Source organism: Cuculus canorus, chromosome 4 (genome assembly GCF_017976375.1).
Source record: "Cuculus canorus isolate bCucCan1 chromosome 4, bCucCan1.pri, whole genome shotgun sequence".
NCBI lineage: Eukaryota > Metazoa > Chordata > Aves > Cuculiformes > Cuculidae > Cuculus > Cuculus canorus.
In genome coordinates, this window is record NC_071404.1 from 20404640 (window position 1) to 20426965 (window position 22326).

Sequence of the window (22326 nt, forward strand, 5' to 3'; positions counted from 1 at the left end):
TGTATAAGGACAATAATATCAGAATTTCAGAAATATGTCAAAAATTATTATATTCTGCCATGACAGAAGCTGTGCAAGACACAAAATTCTACTGATCAGTAGAACAGCTAAGAGTAAACAAATTCTCCTTGAAAGTTCAGTTAAGATTTTTTAAACAGTCCTATAGTAGCAATCCAACTGTGTTCATCTCCTATAACTTTTGGCAAAGTAACTATAGGAGCAACAGCTATCATAGCTATCATTTGTATGACACACAGCCTGCTAGTCTGTGACAAATGTTACACTAAATCTTTTCAGACTCTTTCTGAGGTGCAACATTTACTATTCCTACCAGTGTTCAGTAGCAAATTCCCCAATTGTCACACCTCTTCTCCTCCAGTTCAGGGGTGTTCTTCCTCTTGGCAGCTTATCCTTGCTCTCCCTACAGACGACTTGCTATAAGTCCCCTTTGTGTTATCATGGTTTGCCTTAAACCCAAGCAGCAAACACATCCTTGCCTAGGAGAGGCAGACAGGTCTCTGTCAACCTGACTTTACTTTGAAAATATAATTTTTCTCTAAATGCGTACCTGATCTTAAAAGCCCAGCAGTTAACAATGACAATCAATTTTCTGTGAAAATAGACCTTCCTTCCCATTTCCCTGGAACTCCTCCAAAACTATGGCTTTTCCATAGCTTAGTAAGTTCTATTTTACTTACAAGTCATGCTACCTACTTGTTAGTTTGCCTTTGGTGTTGTATGACCATGTTTTTTTCATGGATAGTTTCCAACAATGCAGTGGCCAGTGATTTGAGGTCTGAAATGGACTGTGGTGTGGCTGGTAGGCTACATCCATGATCCTCCGACAACAACTCTTGGACTATAATGTTAAAAACACAAATGAGTTTTGGCTTCTTACGCTCAGAGATGTGACACAAACATTTACTTAGCATTGAAGAACTACTCTCATTACTTAAATGAACACATTTTTTTTTCCTTCAATTAACAAGCAAAGCCAAAAAGACCAGAAATATAATCTCTAGCCAACATAAAGATGGTAGCTTTCTAAGCTCATCATTATTCCAAAGCAATGGTCAGAACAAGTGCATGCGGACCTATCTTATGCTCACTTAATCCTGCTCTTGGAAAACTCTTTATGTTCAGAAGGAAATAAACGCATTCTTCTACAGACCTACAGATAGGTAAAAATTGGTCATTTCTCTCCCACTTATATTAAAATATGTCTACAAGGAAGATTTTATGTTACTTTTCAGAATTATTATATCCTTCATGTAATTTAAGACTAATGTGAAAATACAGTTCCCCAAGAACTTTTCCTCTGCAGCTTAGAGCCCATACCTCTCAACCACATCAGGAAGTTAACTAGCATCATTAACAACTGCAACTAGAATCTGGCTCTGCCTCTTTTATATATTTATACATACATTCATATATGTATATATAGTATTTATTTTTAATATATTTATACATATTCAATATTTATATTTTATATATTGATATATGTATATAATATGTAAACATATATATTTACGCACACACATAAATGTATGTACGCAAGTACATGGAGAAGAGGACAGAAGAGAAATCAGAAACAGAAAAGTGAGTTTCAACCTATCACGACAAATAATACTGATCACTTGCATGCGTATGGAATACTTCAACGCCTAAGCAGTAGGGTGCCACGTATACTGTTTTGTTGGAAGAATTTTCTCTTCTCCTTTCTTTCCTAGTCCTGATTTTTTGTTTCAAGGGGAAAACAAGAGATTACTTTACAATCCCATGGAGAAGCGTGGAACAATATGATTTCTTGCAAAACATCTGACTAGGGCCTCTCTTCTACCACCCAGCTTATTTCTCATTGGAATATTAAGTGTGATTGCCATTGTTAGCAGAGCATAGAGATGAATAAAGTGATTTGTCAGGGTCAAAGCTGCAGAGGGGTTTAGAGATGTAAAAAAAACCCTCAAAAAACAACAAAAAGATAAAATTGACAGGGAAGTGAATGACTGGCAAAAGTAGCAACAGGAGAAGTACTGAAGAGGTAAGTCTTACACTGTCAAGACAATTGAGGAAAGGACAAAAATTAGTACATCATCATAAACAGGAAAGAGAAGAAAGATTTTGGTTGGTGAGGAAAGGGTTACTGAAATTAAGAGGTAAGATGGAAGGAATTCAGTGATATATGCAACACCATGCTGCATTTATATAATACCTTGCTTTGCAGACAGGACTCCAGTCAGAGCACTGCTACTGGATCTGCTATGAGTCTTTAAATTTTTTCTTCTCTCCAGTGCATTCTAAGGAAACAACAAATAACTTATTTAGAAAAAACAGTAGCCAACAAATCCTTTCATTAGGAGCAAAGAATCTGGAACCTTGGATTTTGGTCTCAGAACAACTCTGCAGGGCCTGGAACTTACATCCAGAGTAACCTGTGGGGCTGTGACTCTCCGAGTATTATTCTCCAGCCAAGAGTCTTGCAATGTTATGAAGACTCACTCTGTCTCATTACAACCATTATATTGTAGTCTTTCCCACCCAATTCCCCCAATTCATATTTAAAACTTGCCTATTTTTTAATAATCTGCTGCGTGCCACTGAAGGTACTACAGTATCCTGTAGAGAATATCAGTTGGGAACAGAATCAGACTTTCTCCAGCATTTCTTTGGATAGGCTTCAAAGAGAAAGCCCAAACTCCTCTATCAGACTTTCTAGAAGCCCTTTTTGGAGCAAATACTGGCTTTCCAGAATTAGCAGCAGAACAATGCGGCTACGCAAGCCCAGCTCTTCCAAAACAACTGCAGTTCTGTGAAACTCACCAGCCCACCAAGATGCTCAGATCTCACTGATAAACTAACTCACACTCTGAAAGACCCAAGTCACAAGTGTGAACAGATGCTAAAGTGAAATTGGTAGTTTAAGAAGCTTTGCTCATGCACAAGAAGCAATTAGTACTGCGACTGCTTCATAGTGACCTAAATGGTTAGGAAGTCCTATTGACAGTCCTAAGACAGCCCTTCTCCTTCCCTGACAAGCAGCCCTTTCCTCCCAAACCCCAAAATCACTTGCAGAAGAAAATGAGAGTGCTTGAATTCAGGGAAGAGCAGGAATATTTTGCCCTCAGGATTCAGTCCTAAAAGTTTTGTGCAAAACAGCATATATCTTAACCCAGGAATGGTAGAACAAAGTCATTAATTCACATGAAGAAACAGTGTGGCCATTAGGGAACAAAAAGATAAGACCTGTTTGTGACGGCAACACAGTCCCAGGCAGCACATGCTGCCTGACCCACTGCTTCTCACCTACCAGTGGGCTGGAAGGCTGAGCATTACTCTCAGCAAAAGGAGGGTTCCTCCACAGAACTTAGAAAAAGGTATTTAATTCATATTTCAAAATACTCTTAATGGGTATCCCTTTGTACTACATCAGCTAAGAAGCCTACAAGGAAGACTAAGCATCTAGTACACATACACACTAACATTGCTAGAATGTTAATGGTGAATTTTTTTTTGAAGACACGATTTTGTTCTTTAAACGCATATGAACATGAGCATGAACAATAACCTCCTTGAACAACAAAGCACAGTTTGGATGACACACTGAGAGGATCTTACCTTATATTTTGTAATATTAGACTTCAGAAGGTTGACTTCCTCTTGAAGTTGTTTTAATCTCTCCTGAAGATACCTGAAAAAGAAAAGTAATGCTTTACTTCATGTTACCTTCAAGTACTGCCTCAAGCATTCCTCTTTACTATTTGTGAAGTCCTTTCTTTGAACTACTGAGAGTTACTTTCCTTCTGCAGTTTTGTGAGGGATAAAATAACAACATCTTACTGCTCTTGACCCCATAAAACTTTAAGAAGGGAAACAAATTGCATCAGAAAAGGAAGCTGTCCTTCTGTTAGATTTCTCAAGCATGTTGCACAGACATTTTATATCAGTCCTCAGGTTTTTGAGGAGTGAAGCTAAAAGGATATATTTCTGTCTAGAGGAAATAGTCAGGAAGCATTTGCTCATGTTCTTTGTACTTAAAGGTTTGTGAGATGGACGCACGAAGATTTGTGTATATGTAAACACAAGACTCAACTATGCAGAACTTCTGCAATTGCAATATTCATCACTCATACGGCACTTACTATTAACAATCACAAAGTCAAAAATTTAACAGTACAGTTAAAAAATGGTATACAGTTCACTGAAACAGTACAGTTCTTCCTAATAAAGTTTATGCACTTGGATTAGACAGTGATTTCCACATAGGAAAACATATTTTTCATGTATAAAGGGTTTATAAAATATCCTCTTTCATGAAGTGTGACTTCAGCTGTATTAGGTTTTGTGACAATTTAACTATTTTAGAGAAAAAATTGTATCACTGTCAGGGGAGCAAGGGGCTTAAATTGATAGAGAACTCTGCAGACCATGCAAAACAGGAAAAAACCTTGGAGTTGCTGGCAGGAAGTAATGCCTTTGGTATTAAACTTTTTGACCTGAAGTGTAAGTCTCGGTAAATGGAAAGTGTCTTACAACATCTATTTCACTTTGAGGTAGTTGTTGACATTAAGGGAGGTACCTGCTATGGCTCTGTCAGTGAGTCCTCTCTGTTATCCTTAGTAGAGACTATAAAACACTTTTTTGGTTTTTTTCTTCCCAAGGAAATGGCAAGAATATCTACATGGGTGATTTCACCAGCAAATTCTGTTGGCAAATCACTTCATGTTGACAGCCTCTCCCCATGGTGAGAACTATGTCCGAAACTGTTAGCTCAGTGGTACTCCAAGTCCCTGTTCCCAATCCAAGATTAGCCCACTACAGCTCATATGAGTTTCTGAAAACACTGATTTTTAATATTCTTCCTTTTGGTGCCATACAGTGATAGGAATAAAAAGGTCTGTAGTTCTCTTCCTTTTCCTTGTTTAGCCCTGTTTGGGTATAACATTGTCATCTCCATAACCCAATACAACATTGGTAATTTCCTGCAGACTAACTTTCCCAATGTTATTTGATGGTCAGCTTAGTACAAACAAAACAGACAAAACAAATTACCAAAATCTCTTAACTTTTATTCTTGGATGTACTTTAAATTTAAAGTTTTGTTGCGATGGACTTCCTGAGGCTCCCATTAAAGTAATACAATGCTCATTCTTAAGGAAACAGTAAGGTTTGCAATGCACTCACCTGTTCTCCATACACAGAGCATCTACATCAATGATACGGTTTTCATGCCCTCCTAAGACATGATTAAGTTCTTGGTTTAGTCTGTCTGACTTATCTTGGTAAAAAGAGCGCTCCTCTTTCACATCCTGTAACTCATCCAGTGTAGCCTGAAGATCATATCTTAGAGTCTCAATCTAAGAAGAAAAGAGAGTTGTATGACTATTTTTAAGTTTAAATAAAAGATTATTTAGCACCCAAACTGAAAACAGCAACAAGCACTGCATGTCTGAACAGGACTGATTTTGGACAGTCAAAAATCTTTCCAAAGCTCATAACCCCCAGGTACTTCTGCTGTATTTTGGTATTATTTCCTTAACTTGAAGTTAAATAACTTTAGCAGTTAAGACTTGTTTTACAAAATTTTTAGAAAACAACTAAAATGTTACAGCAACCAAAACCTTAATCCATACTATAATTCTGCTACAAGCATATTAAATTGGTTTTAGCATATAATTTCTGGGACTCCAGGAATGAGCTCAACTAAATAAGAATCTGGCTAATCTGAAGAATGAAGAAAAAGTCCATAAGAGGGAATTTATACTAACTATGGGACTTCCGGCAATCAAATTCCACCAAATAGGAAGAAGAACTGAGAAAAGCAGAAAACAAGGAGCTTCAAACTTCCAAGGACAGCAAACAAAGACTGTGAGAAAAGTCTGCAGTAAGTTGAGAAGTCTCCACTGGCTCCTCAAAAAACACTGTTAAGCCAAGAAGGACAACAGAAGACCATGGGAAAAGAGGCCAGGTGATGAACCAAGAGAGTACAGGCTTGGGAACAGAGATACCAGAGAGCGTCACATTGGAAGAAGGCCAAGTGCAGTCAAGAGTTCTGGTAAGATAAAGTAGCACTGCACTTGAGGGAAGACTGGAAAACAAGAAATACTCTCCTGGATCATAGAATGAGTCTTTTGGGGTGGAATTGACACTGGTAGGAATGAGTGTGGGAACAAAAGAGAACACAAACCCCCATAACAGTCCGGAAACCTAGGAATCAGTATTAGGGGAAGAGTCTGGTTAATTGGATGCTGCACGGCACATAGTGCTAGTACAGACTTGAGGTAGGGAAAAGAGGTGTGGCGCAAGAATGTTTCAAAAGAAAGGAAGAAATAACTAAGAGTTGGGTCAGAGAAGAGACTAACACTACTTCCAGAGAAAATTTGATTCAAAGAATATCTTCAGGAGAAACATCAGCTGTGTGGAATACTTGTAACAGCTTTCACTAAGGAGTCATTGACATTCATTGACAGTATTTTACTGTCACAAGTTGTTGCTGCACGTTATAAAAAGAGGGAAATCAATAATTCTAGAGAAGGAATTCCTAAGATCAGAAAACTACTTTAACCACATATGCAGGTTTAAGTTAGTGCTCAGTAAGAACTATTTCAGTAAAAATTCCAACACCTTCACCACTATTTGCAATGTTAATAAGCTACCAGCTCTCCAAACATAACAGAAGCAGTCATTTACTTGCTACTGCACTAGCTCTGTAAAACATGGCAGTATGTGTCCATTTAGTTATTACTTGTTCTCGAGCCTTCTCCAATTGTTGTACAAGGTCCTCCCGTTCATGTGCTGCAAAGTGTCGAGCCCCAACTTCATCATCTCCAAGTCTTTGCTTTGCAATTGTCATTCGAAGGAGCTGTGATTACAAAACCAGATTCGGTAAGCAAGAGAACACAAGCTGTAGCATCAGAGTACATCTGCATTAGAAAGAGTAAAGCTGTCATAGATTTCATCTCTTCCAGGCCAAACAGCTGGTATTATTTAAACCACAGGGAATTTTCTGAGCTGAGAGCTCAATCCTGTTCTCAGTGAAAAGTCTCAGTCGAACACTCAAAGCATCAACTAGAGCTGAATCACATCATGCAACAATAGTCACCAGAACAAACTACAGAAGACAAAGTAAACACAGACGCAGTCAACGGTTTTTAGCAGTAACAGAAACTGATTCCAATCAGACTAAAACTAGAAAATTCTCAGAAAGCCATTTTCACATGTAAATCTTAAAATTCTCTGCAGCAAAGAATTCTTTCAAGTTAAGAATAAAAAGGCACTAAGTGGCTTGCCCAGTTTCACTTTACTGATATCACTTGTGCTACATCAGTGCAGAATTTGCATTAAGAGCTGCTAACACGTGCTTGCATTATTTTGTTCATCTACTCACAAAAGTTAATTCACGATAAAAACAAAAAAATTTGGACAAGAAAAAGATTTGGCCAAAATGCTCAAACAACAAATGAACTCATCAGCTTTGTGATTGCTGAAAACCATCTGAATTGAAATAATACAGTTATATTCAATATCCAAAGCAAAAAGCAAATACCTTTCAAGAATCATGTAGGATAAAATAACATTCTATAAGGCATTCAGCATTTACAATGCTTTATACCGAATACAACCAGGCAATAGTGTTGCCTCCCCATGGCTTCATTGTAGGAGCTCCACAAAAACTAAAAAAACCTACCACAATAACCAGCCTGACTTTCCCTGTATCTTTGACTGCACCAAGAAATTAATATACATCATTATATTGCAGAGTTAGAAAAAAAAAAATCAATCTTCTGAAGTAGAAGATTCTACATTAAAATCTATCTTTGTTATTTATGGGATGCCAGTCACCATAGCTGCAATGTGCCAATTAAAATCTTGCTGATGCAGACTACCAAAATCGTCCTCACTACTTATTTCAGCTTCTGTTCAGTGCAAGGCACTGGAGTTACAACTTGTTCTGATAAGCGGTTCACTTGTTCAGGGGACACTGTGCCCCCCAAAATAAACTGGTTTTGCCAAACTATATTTCCCTGTCTTCAAAAGTACAAACCACTGCACAGTTAGTAAGGCTGAACAGATCCTAGGAGATATAATTCCTGTTAATCTCTTTATCAAAACAAATAAGTCAAAAAGGCAACTAGCAAATCCTGGAATGGCTTCACAGCTATGAGACTGGTCTTTTTAAATGCTAAAAGGCTGATGGACAAAAGGTATGATAAAGTGATTTAATTCAGTGAGATTAATTTAATTTCTAGAATCTCTCACTAGTGAGAAAGGGAGTAAGAAACAAATATAAGAACATTTTGAGCACTCAGTCTTATTCAGAAAAACTGGAAATGGGAAGGGGAATCACACTTTACCAATACTTCCAACGCCTGCAGCAGAGCAAACCTTCTGTGTAACGCTCAGCATCAGGCTGGGAACTGGATCAGAGCAGTGACTCATGCACTATGATCAACCCTTCTCCAGCCTGGGAGGGTGTGAGGCATAAGATGCAATTATAAATGCAAGCAATTATGACTTGCAAGGTCAAACAGTCTGCCAATAAAAGGAGAACTTTTTATTTACTACCAATATTGAGGTGTAAAAAAAGTATGAAGTCGTACAAAAAGGATGCTTCAGAAATCCAAATTTGACCAGTAAAAGCAGGATTATAAACATATATAAAATAAACTAAAATAACAATCCATAAAATGACAAAGTGCTTCTTCCAGACAGTTGGCCAATCAGAGAGTTGACAGGGCAGAACAGGCCAAGTCCTTTAATTCCGCATTGCGAATATCTCATGAGGCAGCACCACCTGCTATAAAATCCTTTCCTGCGAACGCTGTGACCCTAAGAGACAAGAAGTGTTATGCCAGAGGGTTAAGGGGTTTATTTCATATATTAGTGCTTTGTTATAAACTTTACACACCTGCCCTCTGACTGTTGTACTTCTATTTCTGTCATTTAGAAATCATTGAGGATCAACTTTATTTGTCAGCTAGGTTAATGTTACCCTCAGGATTCTGTGAACAGCATCCACAGCAGAGCGGATTTAAATTGAAGGCATCTTACCAAAGACAGCTCCTGTTTGACAAGAGCCCATATACCGTTAACCAAAACAATCCACTGCTGCACGTAGTCTTTATTTTTAATACCACAACTTTTTCTTAATCATTGTCAGCTAAAATAATTACTTATAAAGTGGCAACTCTGTAGCAGCCTCATAATGCCCCGACAGGCTTCACTGCAATAGCTGCTGTGCAAGCCAGGAATTCACAGACAATGCCTGCAAAGTTATACATTCCCGATTATTGACAAACCATGCAGAAGGAAAAGGGAAACAAGCACAACCCGTAAATTTTTCATGGAAGGCAGAAACCATGATGTTTAGCCACAGTCACTGACAGCAATTGTCTTCACCATGTTGCCCACAACATCTTAAAAAGGGAACCAAAACTATGCAAATTTGCTACCTTAAGTGTCAGTTCTGCCAAACCATATGCACCACATTTAACATTTCACACTGTTGCTGCATGAATGATTGCCTGCCTTATAATAACAAACTGTTAGTAATACTGCAGCCACTGTTTTCCATGCACCTTCCTCTCACTTAGCACTGCCCTAACGACAGCTTACAAAACCATTCCTTTGTGTGGGCGGGAATTGAAGTGAAGGCAACTGAGTCATCTAGTCTTCCAGAAGCCTCTAGTTTCTTTTATCCTTTCCATTTTCACCCATTTACAAGACAGAATTATATTTCTTAACTATCCTCCTCTAAGGTTCAGTAATTGTTCTCCAAGCATTGCTGCCAGAATGTTAGGAAGGAAAAAGATTTACAAATAACTATCATAAACATAGAATAGTTTTCATGTGCCAGAGCTGATAAGAGATTGTGATCAATCATAAAAATAAATAGTCTTAGATATCTGTTGGTGAAGCGCTGCAGTCTAGCTATTGCTGTATTTCTGAAACTGCAGCAATAAATCCTTCCAGAGACTGCCTGAAGAAGTTTTATTATTTATGCGAACAGAATTCTAGCTGAAATTAAAGGAAAAAAATAGTCCAGTTAAATCAAATGCAAGTAATTTGTTACTGCCTAACTGATGACGTACTTAACATGATTTTAACAAATAAAGTGACACCAGTTTAAGGTCTCGCTAATCCAACTGTCTGTATCCTGCTAGTAGCAAACACTAAAGCAGGCAAAACCAAGTCAAGCTATCAAAACAGTTCTTTATCAATAGAGCTAATGTGTGATATTTAAAGAGGTTTTTTTCCTTTTTTAGTCCTACAAAGCACTTGCCACTCAGTGACAAAGCCTGCATGAGTCACCCTTGCTCAGACACAGGCAGAATTGTTTATCCATAAGCAGCTTCACTTGCTGCAAAAGCAGCTGTTTGTTCATCTCTCGCCAGAAGTAAGGTTGACATAGACCAGCTGGGCAGGATGCCCCCCCTCACTTTGGAAAAAGCAAAGAGAAGAATGCACGGGAAAAAAATGTAAGAACAAGCAAATTATTACAGTTCTTTGGTTTTGTATATCCCATGCATTATCTGGACTCTGGAGCCTGATGTAACGCAGCTACCAGTACAGGAGAAGCAATGAGCAGAACAGAATGGTTTCAGGAACAAGTCTAGAATTCTATCAAAAAAGCTAGAAGGGAGCAAAAACTGACACAGGAGGAGTGCTAAATCCCTCAGAGACAGCAATGCCTCTTTAGGCACTTCAAAAAACAGCAATTTTTCTTATTATTCAAATTAATATTCAAATTTTCTTAAACAGTAAATTTCTCATTTACTGGGAAAGTGAAGAATGCGTTCCAAAAATGAAAATCCTAGTCTAAATTAATCCCTGTCTGATGCAGTTCTTTCCTCACGCTCTTTATTTAGTGATTGCACTATTTTGCACCTTTTGGAGAGGGGCACAGTGAGCATAATAACTCTCTCTGTATTTTTCCATTCTTTATCAGGATTATGAATTAAAATTCACGCTGGGAATCCAGATATTACAAAGATGACCAGCTAGTACCAAGTTAACCCACAAAGGCAAATCTAAATAAAGCCAGTTCAGAAACAAAGAAATAGGTTCTGTTACCAAGATCATATTGTTATAATGAATTAGAACAGGAACATAATCTTGTTAGTTAAACATGTTTGTAGCTGTACTACTTTTATGTTCTGTTTGTACTAACAGACCCTTGTTATCTGTTCAGGATTGGCTTGGGAAAGGCTGCATGGCATTAAATTGGTACTCAAAAACTGCAAGGCACTGCCTTCCACACTGTAGTATAGTTCAAACAATAACATGCAAATCCAAAGAAACTCTGGGGAAACTGGCATTTGAAGACTTGAGCAAGTTACACTGAATGCTATGCATACTAAAAATACACTTGACCCTTTCCCAGTTACCTGCACATCTTCAAGGAAATTCTTTGTGATAAACAATGAATAAAACTACATTACCACAATATACTTAAGTTTAGAATAAAATAAATTCAATTAAATGAACTTAAGTGGAAAGGAAAAAAACACCTGAACAACTAAAAGCCACCTCAATTTTATCTGCATGTTTTAAATCCTGTAACTTTAAAACTGTAGTTGAGGGAGGGAAGTCAGCATTCACGACTTGTTTCATTTTTGACTTCGTTAACCATCTCAACTCTCAAATTCGACCTCTCACTAGTTTGATCTCTGCACATACTTTTGCATACAGCTCCAGCTGTGAATGTTACAAACTTTTGGCTTGAGTTTAAATATTTCAATTAACAGAGACAACAGGAGTTTGATTAATACCAAATGGCAGATTTTGAGCAATGTTCCATGCAACTTGCTAAATTTAGCAATAAAATAAATTGGTTATGTAAGGGTAGTAGGATGAGAGCTTAATACAAAGCTCACTATATATATTTCTGATCAACTGCTCCACATTTCACCAGGGAAAAATTATGCCTCCCCTGGTTTTACCATCTACTAAATTTTGCATCCTCACTGAAAAAAAAATTGAAAATTATCGCATCATTAAGAAGAAATGCTTATCCATACACATTTGTAAGAGGAAATATCACTAATACAGTATATATTAAAAAAAAAACAAACACAGAAAGAAGTAGTCTGAGATCACTAAAGCAAGGCTAGGTGCAAAATACATAGTTAAGGATAACAGATCAAAAGCAACATACTAAATATATAATAAGCTGCATTTACAGGTATCCTTTATAAGCTTCTTTTGCTCTACTGTTTTGAGCATTTACTGTAATCTGAATATTCTAGAGGTTCTGTAACCCTTTGTTTTATTTGTTTTCCCAATAAGTAAATGCAAAATTTCAGTCCAGTTTATACATTCTATGTTATTTACTTTTAACAGAAGTTTATAATACCTTATTGTCCCCTTGTACTTCTCCGAGTCTCTGCTGAAGCTCTGTAATCTCTTCTCCAAGATGTTTATTTCGATCTTGAGCCTCACTCAGTAGTTGAGCTAGATTTGCCTAGAAAGGGAGCAAATAACAATCAAAAGTTAGTGCCTATGGAGAGAAGGGTAAGTGGTGATTGAAAAGAAACCCTAGACTTAATCCTTATCTGCCAACAATCTTTACTTTTATTGTCAGTACCCAGACTTCATCCTTCACTAGGGAGATAACAACAAAAGTTACCAGGGTTTCTCTTTAATAGTAGGAAATAAAATTTGTGTGCATACAAATTCCTAGAACAGCACACAAACACCAAACACCTACACAAGTTCTGATATCTTGGCTGGTGGGAAAAGCAAAACGCAGAGTCCTTTGACAATATTTATACAAAGTTGCCAAAATAATAGTTTTACGTTTGCATATAATTAGACAAAAGGTAAAGCTGCAAAATAATTATGATATAATTATATTCCCTAATAGTGTTTAAAGCAGGTTCCTAGGCAGCAAAGAGGTTGCCAGACAGACTCCATGCCTCTATTGACACAGTTTCTCACAGCATTCTGCTTTCGGAACTGTCTGCCTCTGATCTGGACAGACGCACAATGTCCTGGGCAGAAAACTGGTTGGATCGCCGGGCCCAAAGCGTGGTGGTCAATGGAGTTAACTCCAGCTGGAGGCCAGTCACAAGTGGTGTCCTCCAGGGCTCAGTGCTGGGTCCAGCCCTGTTCAATGTCTTTATCAATGACCTGGATGACAGGATCAAATGCACCCTTAGCAAGTTTGCGGATGACACTAAGCTGGGTGGAAGTGTCAATCTGCTGGAGAGTAGGGAGGCTCTTCAAAGGGATCTGAACAGGCCAGACTGATGGGCTGAGACTAATGGCATGAGGTTTAACAAGGCCAAATGCCGGGTCCTGCACTTGGGGCACAATAATCCTATGCAGCGCTACAGACTAGGGGAAGAGTGGCTAAAAAGCTGCCCAGAGGAGAAGGACCTGGGGGTGTTGATTGACAGCGACTGAACATGATCCAGCAGTGTGCCCAGGTGGCCGGCAAGTCAGGGAGGTTATTCTGCCCCTGTACTCAGCACTGGTGAGACTGCACCTCGAATACTGTGTTCACTTCTGGGCCTCTTGCTACAAGAAGGATGTTGAGTCTCTCGAGCGTGTCCAGAGAAGAGCAACGAAGCTGGTGAAGGGGCTGGAGAACAAGTCTTACTAGGAGCAGCTGAGGGAACTGGGGTTGCTTAGCCTTGAGAAGTGGAAGCTGAGGGGAGACCTTATTGCTCTCTACAACTACCTGAAAGGAGGTTGTAGAGAGGAGGGAGCTGGCCTCTTCTCCCAATTGACAGGGGACAGGACAAGTGGGAATGGCCTCAAGCTCCGCCAGGGCAGGTTCAGGCTGGGCATCAGAAAACAATTTTCACAGAAAGGGTCACGGGGCACCAGCAGAGGCGGTAGATGGGTAGATAAGGTGCTCACGGACATGGTTTAGTGGCAGATAGGAATGGTTTGTCTCGATGATTCTAGTGGTCTTTTCCAAACTAGTGATTCTATGATTCTATGATTCTATGATTCTATACAGAGCTCTACCATGGATATCTAGTAGCACAAAACTTCAAACATGACAGACTTGTGTTGTTAGTTAGTACACAGACTTATAGATAAACCTAGGTCAAAGCTAGAGATTAAAAACAAACACTCCATTCCACCCCAAATATTCCTGGTCAAAAGTTATAATTCACATTATACTAGTAATTCAGCAAGGTGAGCAGTCTGGTCTATAAATCTGTAATTGAATTCCATCAATTTGATGGCTAACCAAAAAATAATGCAATCTCATTTGCTGTCTAGGATACCTGAAAATGAGCAAATGCTACAGAAAAATTTATTATCTTTTTCCCCTAACAGTATCTCATGAATACACAAACATTGACTCAGCACAGGAAAAGCCTATTAATACCATTTCCCATTTTTTCTAAGAGAGTTATTATCACAGAATTGTTCAGGCTGGAAAAGACCTTTAAGATCATCGCGTCCAATCCTTAACCTAGCAGTGCCAAGCCACCAGTAAACTGTGTCCCTAAGCACCACATCTGCGTGTGTCTTATATAACTACAGTGATGGTAACTCAACCATCTCCCTGCAAAGCCTGTTCCCGTGCTTGGCTACTCTTTCAGTAAAGAAATTTTTCCTGATATCCAATCTAAACCTCCCCTGGCAACTTGAAGCCATTTCCTCTCATCCTATCATTTGTTACTTGGAGAAGAGACCAACATCCACCTCACTATAACCTCCTTTCAAGCAGTCGTGGGGAGTGATAAGGTCTCCCCTTAGGCTCCTCTTCTCCAGGTTAAACAACTGCAGTTCCCCTAGCCTCTCAAGAGACTTGTTCTCCAGCCCCTTCACCAGCTTCATTACTCTCTGCCTAAACTACTCCAGTGCCTAAACGTCTTTCTTCTGGCGAAGGGCCCAGAACTGAACACAGTATTCAAGATGCAGCCTCACCAGTGCTGAGCACAGGGGAAGGATTACTTCCCAGTTCTGCTGGTCACACCATTTCTAATACAAGCCAGGATGCCACTGGCCTTCTTGGCCACCTGGGCACACTGCTGGTTTATGTTCAGCTGGCTGTCAACCAATACCCTCAGTCATAGTGGCTAACATGTAGCCTTTAAAGACATAGCCTACAGACAGGCTATGGTGCGTCATCTATTGCCATAAATCTGAATGGTATAAAAATAAATTTTAGAAGAATTTTAAGATCTTCTAAGCATGATATGGTAAAGCCACATGAATAAATGTTTCTAAGCATACTTATACATACTCCCTGGGCTGGAGACCAATGCATCAACTGACCATTACTAATTCTGTCTTGGTGTTTTAGGTTTTACATTTTCCCTACTTGTTACGCTCCTCTTTCAACTCCTCAATCTCTCTATTTTGATCTCTCTCTTTTTCAATCCTGCTCTTCTCCCTAGTCGTTCTCACTACCACTTGATGTCTCATAGTGTGTTTTTCTAAGTTTCATCTTCAAAACTCATGTGCTATCCGTCTAATAACCATCCCTGAGATCTTCCCCCTTGTTTACTAACAACTGCTATTTCCACGTGTTCTGTTGTACATTTAAGAGAACTATTAACATGAACATAACTATGCACACACCTGACCATTTGCAGCATTAGATTATTAAACTATATCCAGTTGGAGCTTTTGTATGCTACTATATGAAGAAGCTGACCGCAAACTCCAATTGGTCTAAAATAGCAATAGCTTCAAACTTTTGAACAGAAAAAATAACTTCTGAAGCTTGATACAACAAGTCTGATTCACTGCTACAGCTTCTATACTTCTGGTGCTCTTAAGATCATTGGTTCAGAAAAAAGTAAGGCAGGTTTTCCACAAGTTCAGAAGAGACTAAGGCATTTTTTTAAACTAATTATAAGTCTGAAGACTGCAAATAATTTGGGAAAAGAGTATAATAGAAAAAAAAACATAAATAGCCAATTGTATGGCAACAATTAAGCTGCCTCTAATTTTATTTTCAAGACAACAACCACTCCAGGAATGCAAAAGTTCCTTGGTAGAACCATTTTTTTTCCTACAGTTTAAATAAATGTGTAACAGTCATTCAGATACCGAATGGATTAAGGAGCTTCAGAACATATCCAGCCAATGGTTTGGAGAAGTACTTCTTAATGGCTGTTTAAAAGAAAGAAAACAAAGAACGCTGCAGGAAATTGTATCTAAACTGAAGTATCTTCAGTTACAGCTCAGATGCAATTTATTATTTTTTTGGAAGAAAGCTGATTTTCAATAAAGGCCACCCAACCAGCAGGCTGAGTTAGTTAAAAGAAACATGATTTGTACAAACCTCTCTGAAACACTTCAATTTATAAAGTCCGTTTTTATGAGGAATTTGAACAACTCATAACACTGCAATAGCACATGTAATTTCAACACCTGGGAAGAACTCAATCTCACTAATCAGTGTTTACAGCCACGACAACAGGATTCCAGCAGTCTGTAGTCAAAACCTGGCTCCCAGTAACTGCAGGAAAGGCATTACCCTGCCTATACTAAATCTTCCTGCTCAGATTTATTTCCTTTAAAACCATTTCTCTGGGATTGCATTCTATGCTAAATTTTATTTGTCAGTCTTATAAACGACTTAACGTGACAAAACCTTTACACTTGAGACAGGGATTCTGGAAGAAACTTTAAATGAAGAATTTTAGACACCAAAATAAAAGAGCCTCGTTCAAGCACACTAAGAGCATTACAATGAGCTCAGTACAGACTTGCTCCTTTAATGCAAGGCTTCTATTATACTTCTGTTGAACTAAAGCAACTACGCTATGCCACAGAAGTAGTCTCCAGCAGTTTGTTTCCCTGGCTTAGAAGTTCCATACAACATCTAATTTAGATTTTCCCCAGTTTTAAAGGTTTTGGCAAGACCACATTAAAGCTCTTAATTAAATGCAGATAGAAGGAGAAATCATAGAATCATAGAATGGGTTGGATTGCAAAGGACCTTAAATATCATCCAGTTCTGAACTCCCTGCCATGGGCAGGGACACTTCTCCCTAGACTCAGCTGCTCAAGGCTTCATCCAACCCAGCCTTGAACACTTCCAGGGATGGGGCATCCACAACTTCCCTGGGCAACCCGTTCCAGTGACTCACCACCCTCACTGTAACGAATTTCTTCCTAATATCTAGTCTAAATCTTCCCCCTCTCCAATTTATACTCATTCCCTTTAGTCCTATCATTACATGCCCCTGTAAAGAGCCCCTCCACAGCTTTCTCGTAGCCCCCCTCAGGTATTGGAAGGCTGCTATAAAGTCTCCTCAGAGCCTTCTCTTCTCCAGGCTGAAAAACCCCAACTCAGCATGTCCTCACAGAGAGAGGCTCCAGCCCATTGATCATCTTTGTGTCACTCCTCTGGACTGTTCCAACAGTTCCATGTCTTTCTTATGTTGAGGATTCCAGAACTGGACACAATACTCCACGTGAGGTCTCACAAGAGCGGAGCAGAGGGGCAGAATCACCTTCCTCGACCTGCTGGCCACGCTTCTTTTGATGCAGCCCAGGATATGGTTGGCCTTCTGGGCTACGAGCACACATTGCTGGCGCATGTGGAGCTTCTCATCAACCAGCACCCCCAAGTCCCTCTCTGCAGGGCTGCTCTCAATCACATTATCCCCCAACCTGTATTGAAACCACAGATTGCCTTGACCCAGGTGTATCACCTTCTACTTGGCCTTGTTGAACATCATAAGGTTCACACAGGCCAACTTCTCCACCTTGTCCAGGTACCTCTGGATGACGTTCCGTTCTTCTGGTGTGGAAACTGCACCACTCAGCTTGGTGTCATCTGCAAACTTGCTGAGGGTGCATTCAATCTTGCTGTCTCTATCATTGATGAAGATATTAAACAGCACTGGGCCCAGTACAGATCCTTGAGGGACACCACTTGTCACGGTTCCCTATCTGGACATTGACCATTGACCACTACTCTCTGAATGCAACCATCCAACCAATGTCTTATTGGTTGGAGAAGAATGTTGTGGGGGACTATGTCAAAGGCTTTACAGAAGTCCAGGCAGATCACATACATTGCTTTTCCTGTGTCCACTGTTGTGGTTACCCCGTAACAGAAAGCCACTAAGTTGGTCAGACAGGACTTGCCCCTGGTGAAGCTATGCTGGCTGCCTTTAATCACCCCCCTCTCCTCCATGTGCTTTAGCATAGCTTCTAGGAGGATCTGTTCCATGATCTGCCCAGGCACAGAGGTTAGGCTGATGGGTCGGTAGTTTCCAAGGTCATCTTTTCTACCTTTTTTAAAAACAGCATAATGTTATCCTTCTTCCAGTCACCAGGCACTTCTCCTGACTGCTATAACTCTTCAAATATTTGATTTTCAAAAGTGCTCTACTGGGCTTAAAGAGAGCCAGCCAAGAGTATATGTTGAACAACACCTGGACTTGATATCATTTCTTTGGCATACATAAGAAAACATACCATATGTTTGAAAGATGATAAAACTAACAATGGAGGACTGGCTTCGTGAGCCTGTACGCATGTAGTCTTTGAGGAAAGTGGAGAAATCTATGCAAGGAAAAAGGCAATTCATTTTTTCACTTGGCAATTTTTTTCTATATTCATAGAACAAACACAGAATTCACTTAGAAATTCAAGACAAGTCACTTCAGCAGACAATAAAACTCATATCATTTACTTGTGCAACACAGGATAGCACTCTGAAAATTAGCCAAAATCATCTTCCCTAGACTCAATTTCTTCAACAGTTTCTTTTGCTTCTACTAAAGCCTTAAAAAGACTCATGTAACTGTCAGAGACTTTACTCCTTTCACTCAAACTATTCAAAGCTAACTCCAAAGTACTGATGAACAGAGACTTCCTAGCCGTGGGTTACTGGAGGGAAAGCCGCAGAGGTCTGTACCTTTCTGCTGCCTCATCTTGTCTTTCCTCTCCAACAATCCGCAGCAGTGGAAATCGTGTCTTCTACCCTCTCTCAATGCCACTATTAGTAATTCTAAATAACAAATAGTGCTTCATTCAAGTCTCTGATTAAATACGAGCTATCACACAATCTTCCCAGAGGTCTGTTCACCTCTCAGTTACCAGCAGGTATTCTTGAGCTTCTGCAGCACAACAAGCTATTTGTGTTATATCTGTCTGTCATGGGAAGTTTGCACGTATCACCGAATATGTTAAGTTGGAAAGGACCCATGAGGACCAGAGTCCAACTCTCTACTCCTTCCAGGACTGCCTAAAACTAAACCCTATGACTAAAAGCATTGTTCAGATGCTCCTTGAACTCTGACAGACTTGGTGAAGAGACCACTTCCCTAGGGAGCCTGTTCCAGTGACCAACCACCCTCTCAGTGAAGTATGATTTGAGCACAGTCCAAATCCCCACTGCAATACTAGACAAAAGAAATTTTTCCCACTTGTCTTTTATTTCTGACCAAAAGCAAGAGCAACCATAGCCAACGATCCCAACAGAACGTTGAACAAAGGAGAAATAGATTGATGTAAGAGTGACCAGTGAGAAGGGCTTACTTTTATTACATAGGGGAATAAAAGCACAATAAATCAAACAGACCAGAGAGAGAAAGATTAAATGGAGTGGGATCACAGATCTCACCCTATTCCACTTAAAGTTTGTTAAAATTTGCAAGAACATTTTTGGGATAGAAGGCGGAAGACAGCCTTACTTTTAGCTACAGGTGAACATTTGAAACTACTGACAAAAATACCCATAAATATTTATTAACATAAGCCAGTGAATACCTGTCAGACAGCAACAGATCTTTGCTTGTTACTGACCAATGACTCAAGAAAAAGGGAAGGTGAGGGGGGAAGTAACTCCAAATAGTCATTCCTGGCGTTTTATGCACCACACTTGAATTTGGCTCCTTTAACAATTTTGCAAATCTAGCTGCACACACAGAGCGTTATTTTTCTTCAGACTACTTTAAAAATGATGGATAGTAACACAGTCTTTAATATAGTTCTCAATTCTCTTGCACATAAATCTTATCCGACATTAAAAAAAAAAGAATTAAAAAAAAAAAGGACTTTCTGCCTTTAGATACTGCCTGGAAAAGTAATTTGGCAAGGGGAAAGAGGGAGTAACTTACAACATACCTTTACAGTTTAAAAATATTTTTAAATACAAACAAGGACTTCTATACTGCAGTTTACAGTCTTTTATGTTTCTTTTAGCCACACCTTCAAATAAAGACCACTGAATTACAGCACTAACAGGAAAAAATGTTTGGTGAAACATTAAGCACACTTGATGGGTGTGACTGATAGCAAATTTAATTCCAGTTTCTCCTCCAGTGCATTCATATAACTGCAAAGGCTGAATTAATACAGGAAAACTTGCAATGCTTATCAACTACCACAGTTTACTCTACAGTAAAAGAACAAACAAACTCCCCTAGCACTAGCTTTCTTACCATAAAAATGTTGTATTTTTCTGCTTAAGTTATAAAACCACAGAGAAGAGACTTTTGAAATTACAAAATACACTTAATATGGTTCATATTTCCCCACAGACAAACAACAGCAAAAATCAGAACCTTGCCAAGCAGTCACTCGACATAAAAGAAGAGAAGAAAACCCTTTCCTCCTGAGTGTCTACTGCTCTGAGAACCAGGCAGGAATCCCACCACAGACACACACCAGTCAAAACCTGTCGTGGCTCTGCAAAACAAAAGGCTCACTTGCATTCATATACGTTTAAGACGCTCAGCAATCAGAATTTTTATAGAGCTGATTAACAGAACCAAAAAGCCATTTTAGCAGCAGATGTATAAAATCAATACCTTTTCCCTCCTTTTCAACCAGTCTTCTGTGTGTTAAATTAGCATAGCACTGCACATGACCAAACACCACCCAGCCAGATCTAGAGCATTTGCCAAAGGCTGACAAACCAAATAAGGTCAGCATTGACTACAAACTCCTTTATGAGGCCAGTTGTTGCAAAGCAACTTGTTAACATACATCATAAGCAGCAACCAAGGGTGTCAATATGAACTACCAGTGTTATGATAAGTTACTTGGCACGAACTCCTTCACTGTGAAGGTTCAATGAGATACTTCAGCCCCCCCATTCTTCATATAAGCATCAAATTTTTGTTGAGCAGATGAATGTAGTCAAAGAGATTAATCTGTATTTATACGAAGACTACTATACTAGGTGTCACGGTTTAGCCCTAGGTCAGCCAATTTCAGCAGCTAAAACCAAGCAGTATGATCCTAATTTCCTTCCCTCACCACCTCAGGGAAAGGGGAAAGGGAAATGAGAGGAAAAAGGCTTGTATATTGGAAACTAAACTAGAACAGCTTTAATAAAATAAAAACAATAATAAACATATACAAATATATGAAATCATGCCTCCACCCCTCAATAACTATATGTCACCACAAATGCTGCAGAGCAAGCTGGGGAGGGGGTCAGCAGCAGGAGCAAGCCAGACACAGGAACTGGATTCAAGAATGCACAGATCCAGGATTAAGAGCAAACAGATAGACAAGATCCTCACTGGACATCAGCCATCAAAGAAGAGAGTGAGACCTTCATCACTATGATGATGATCTATCATACTGAGCATCAGGCATATGAGATGGAATACTCTGTTGGTCAGTTTGGGGTCACCTGTCCTATCTGCCCCTCCCTGCAGGTGCAACTTTTTTTGCCTCTTTTACTTATGGCACTCCACCAGCTCGAAGATGGCTGTGGTTTCTACAGGAATAAGTATAAGCAATGACCTTTCTATGTACCAGTGCCCTGTGTTATCACTGCTAGAGGAAATACTGTCTAAAAAAATGAAGTTAACTTTCAGAAAATGAAGTTACTTTGATGAGACTTTGCTGAGGTTAGAAAACTGATTCTACTTTAGTTTAAATTACAACACTAGGATAGAAGAAAAGACTGTTTCATTGGCTTTTTTATCAGAAATATTTTAGCTTTGAGATCTTAAGGAAAACGTAAACTTTAAGATAATGCACAAAAAGAATCAAAATCCCTTAAATGTTTTGAGTGTTGTGACTAATTAACAGAGTATATTTAATTAGTGTATTCTGGTGCAGGGGTGTGGACAAGTGTCTGTCTGTTCAGTCAGGATAAGACACAGCAAGCAGAGGAGAGGTTGTGGGATACATCAAGTCTGAACAGAGCTCCAGATTTTAAAGAAGAACCATCACATCTATTAGAATCAGCATTTCACCTTCAACCTACCTGTTGAAGAACCAACAGTGCCACTTCACAAAGCATGACCCCTAAGTAGTTCTAGGTTTTGCATACTGTCACCTGCTCCTATGAACAGAACAGCAAATTTTAGTGTGCAGAAACCAAAATCTCTCCACTGGCTATGCTCTCAGAGCAGGCACATTTTAAAGACCGGG

At 39.2% G+C, this 22326-nt stretch overlaps 1 protein-coding gene across 5 annotated transcripts in view; it reads right to left on the bottom strand.

The window, feature by feature from the left end:
* CCDC149 (coiled-coil domain containing 149) overlaps positions 1–22326 on the bottom strand; it is a 52074-nt gene that overhangs the window by 16347 nt on the left and 13401 nt on the right. For 4 of the 5 annotated variants that reach the window (XM_054065886.1, XM_054065884.1, XM_054065883.1 and 1 more), the window contains exons 4-9: positions 12353–12460; positions 6743–6859; positions 5182–5354; positions 3616–3688; positions 2213–2297; positions 715–859 (exon numbers count right to left, since the gene is read on the bottom strand). In XM_054065886.1, coding sequence (XP_053921861.1) covers positions 715–859; positions 2213–2297; positions 3616–3688; positions 5182–5354; positions 6743–6859; positions 12353–12460 — 701 coding nt within the window. Of the gene's footprint in view, positions 1–714; positions 860–2212; positions 2298–3615; positions 3689–5181; positions 5355–6742; positions 6860–12352; positions 12461–22159; positions 22241–22326 lie in introns of those variants that run through there. The other variant, XM_054065887.1, reaches the window with a different exon arrangement.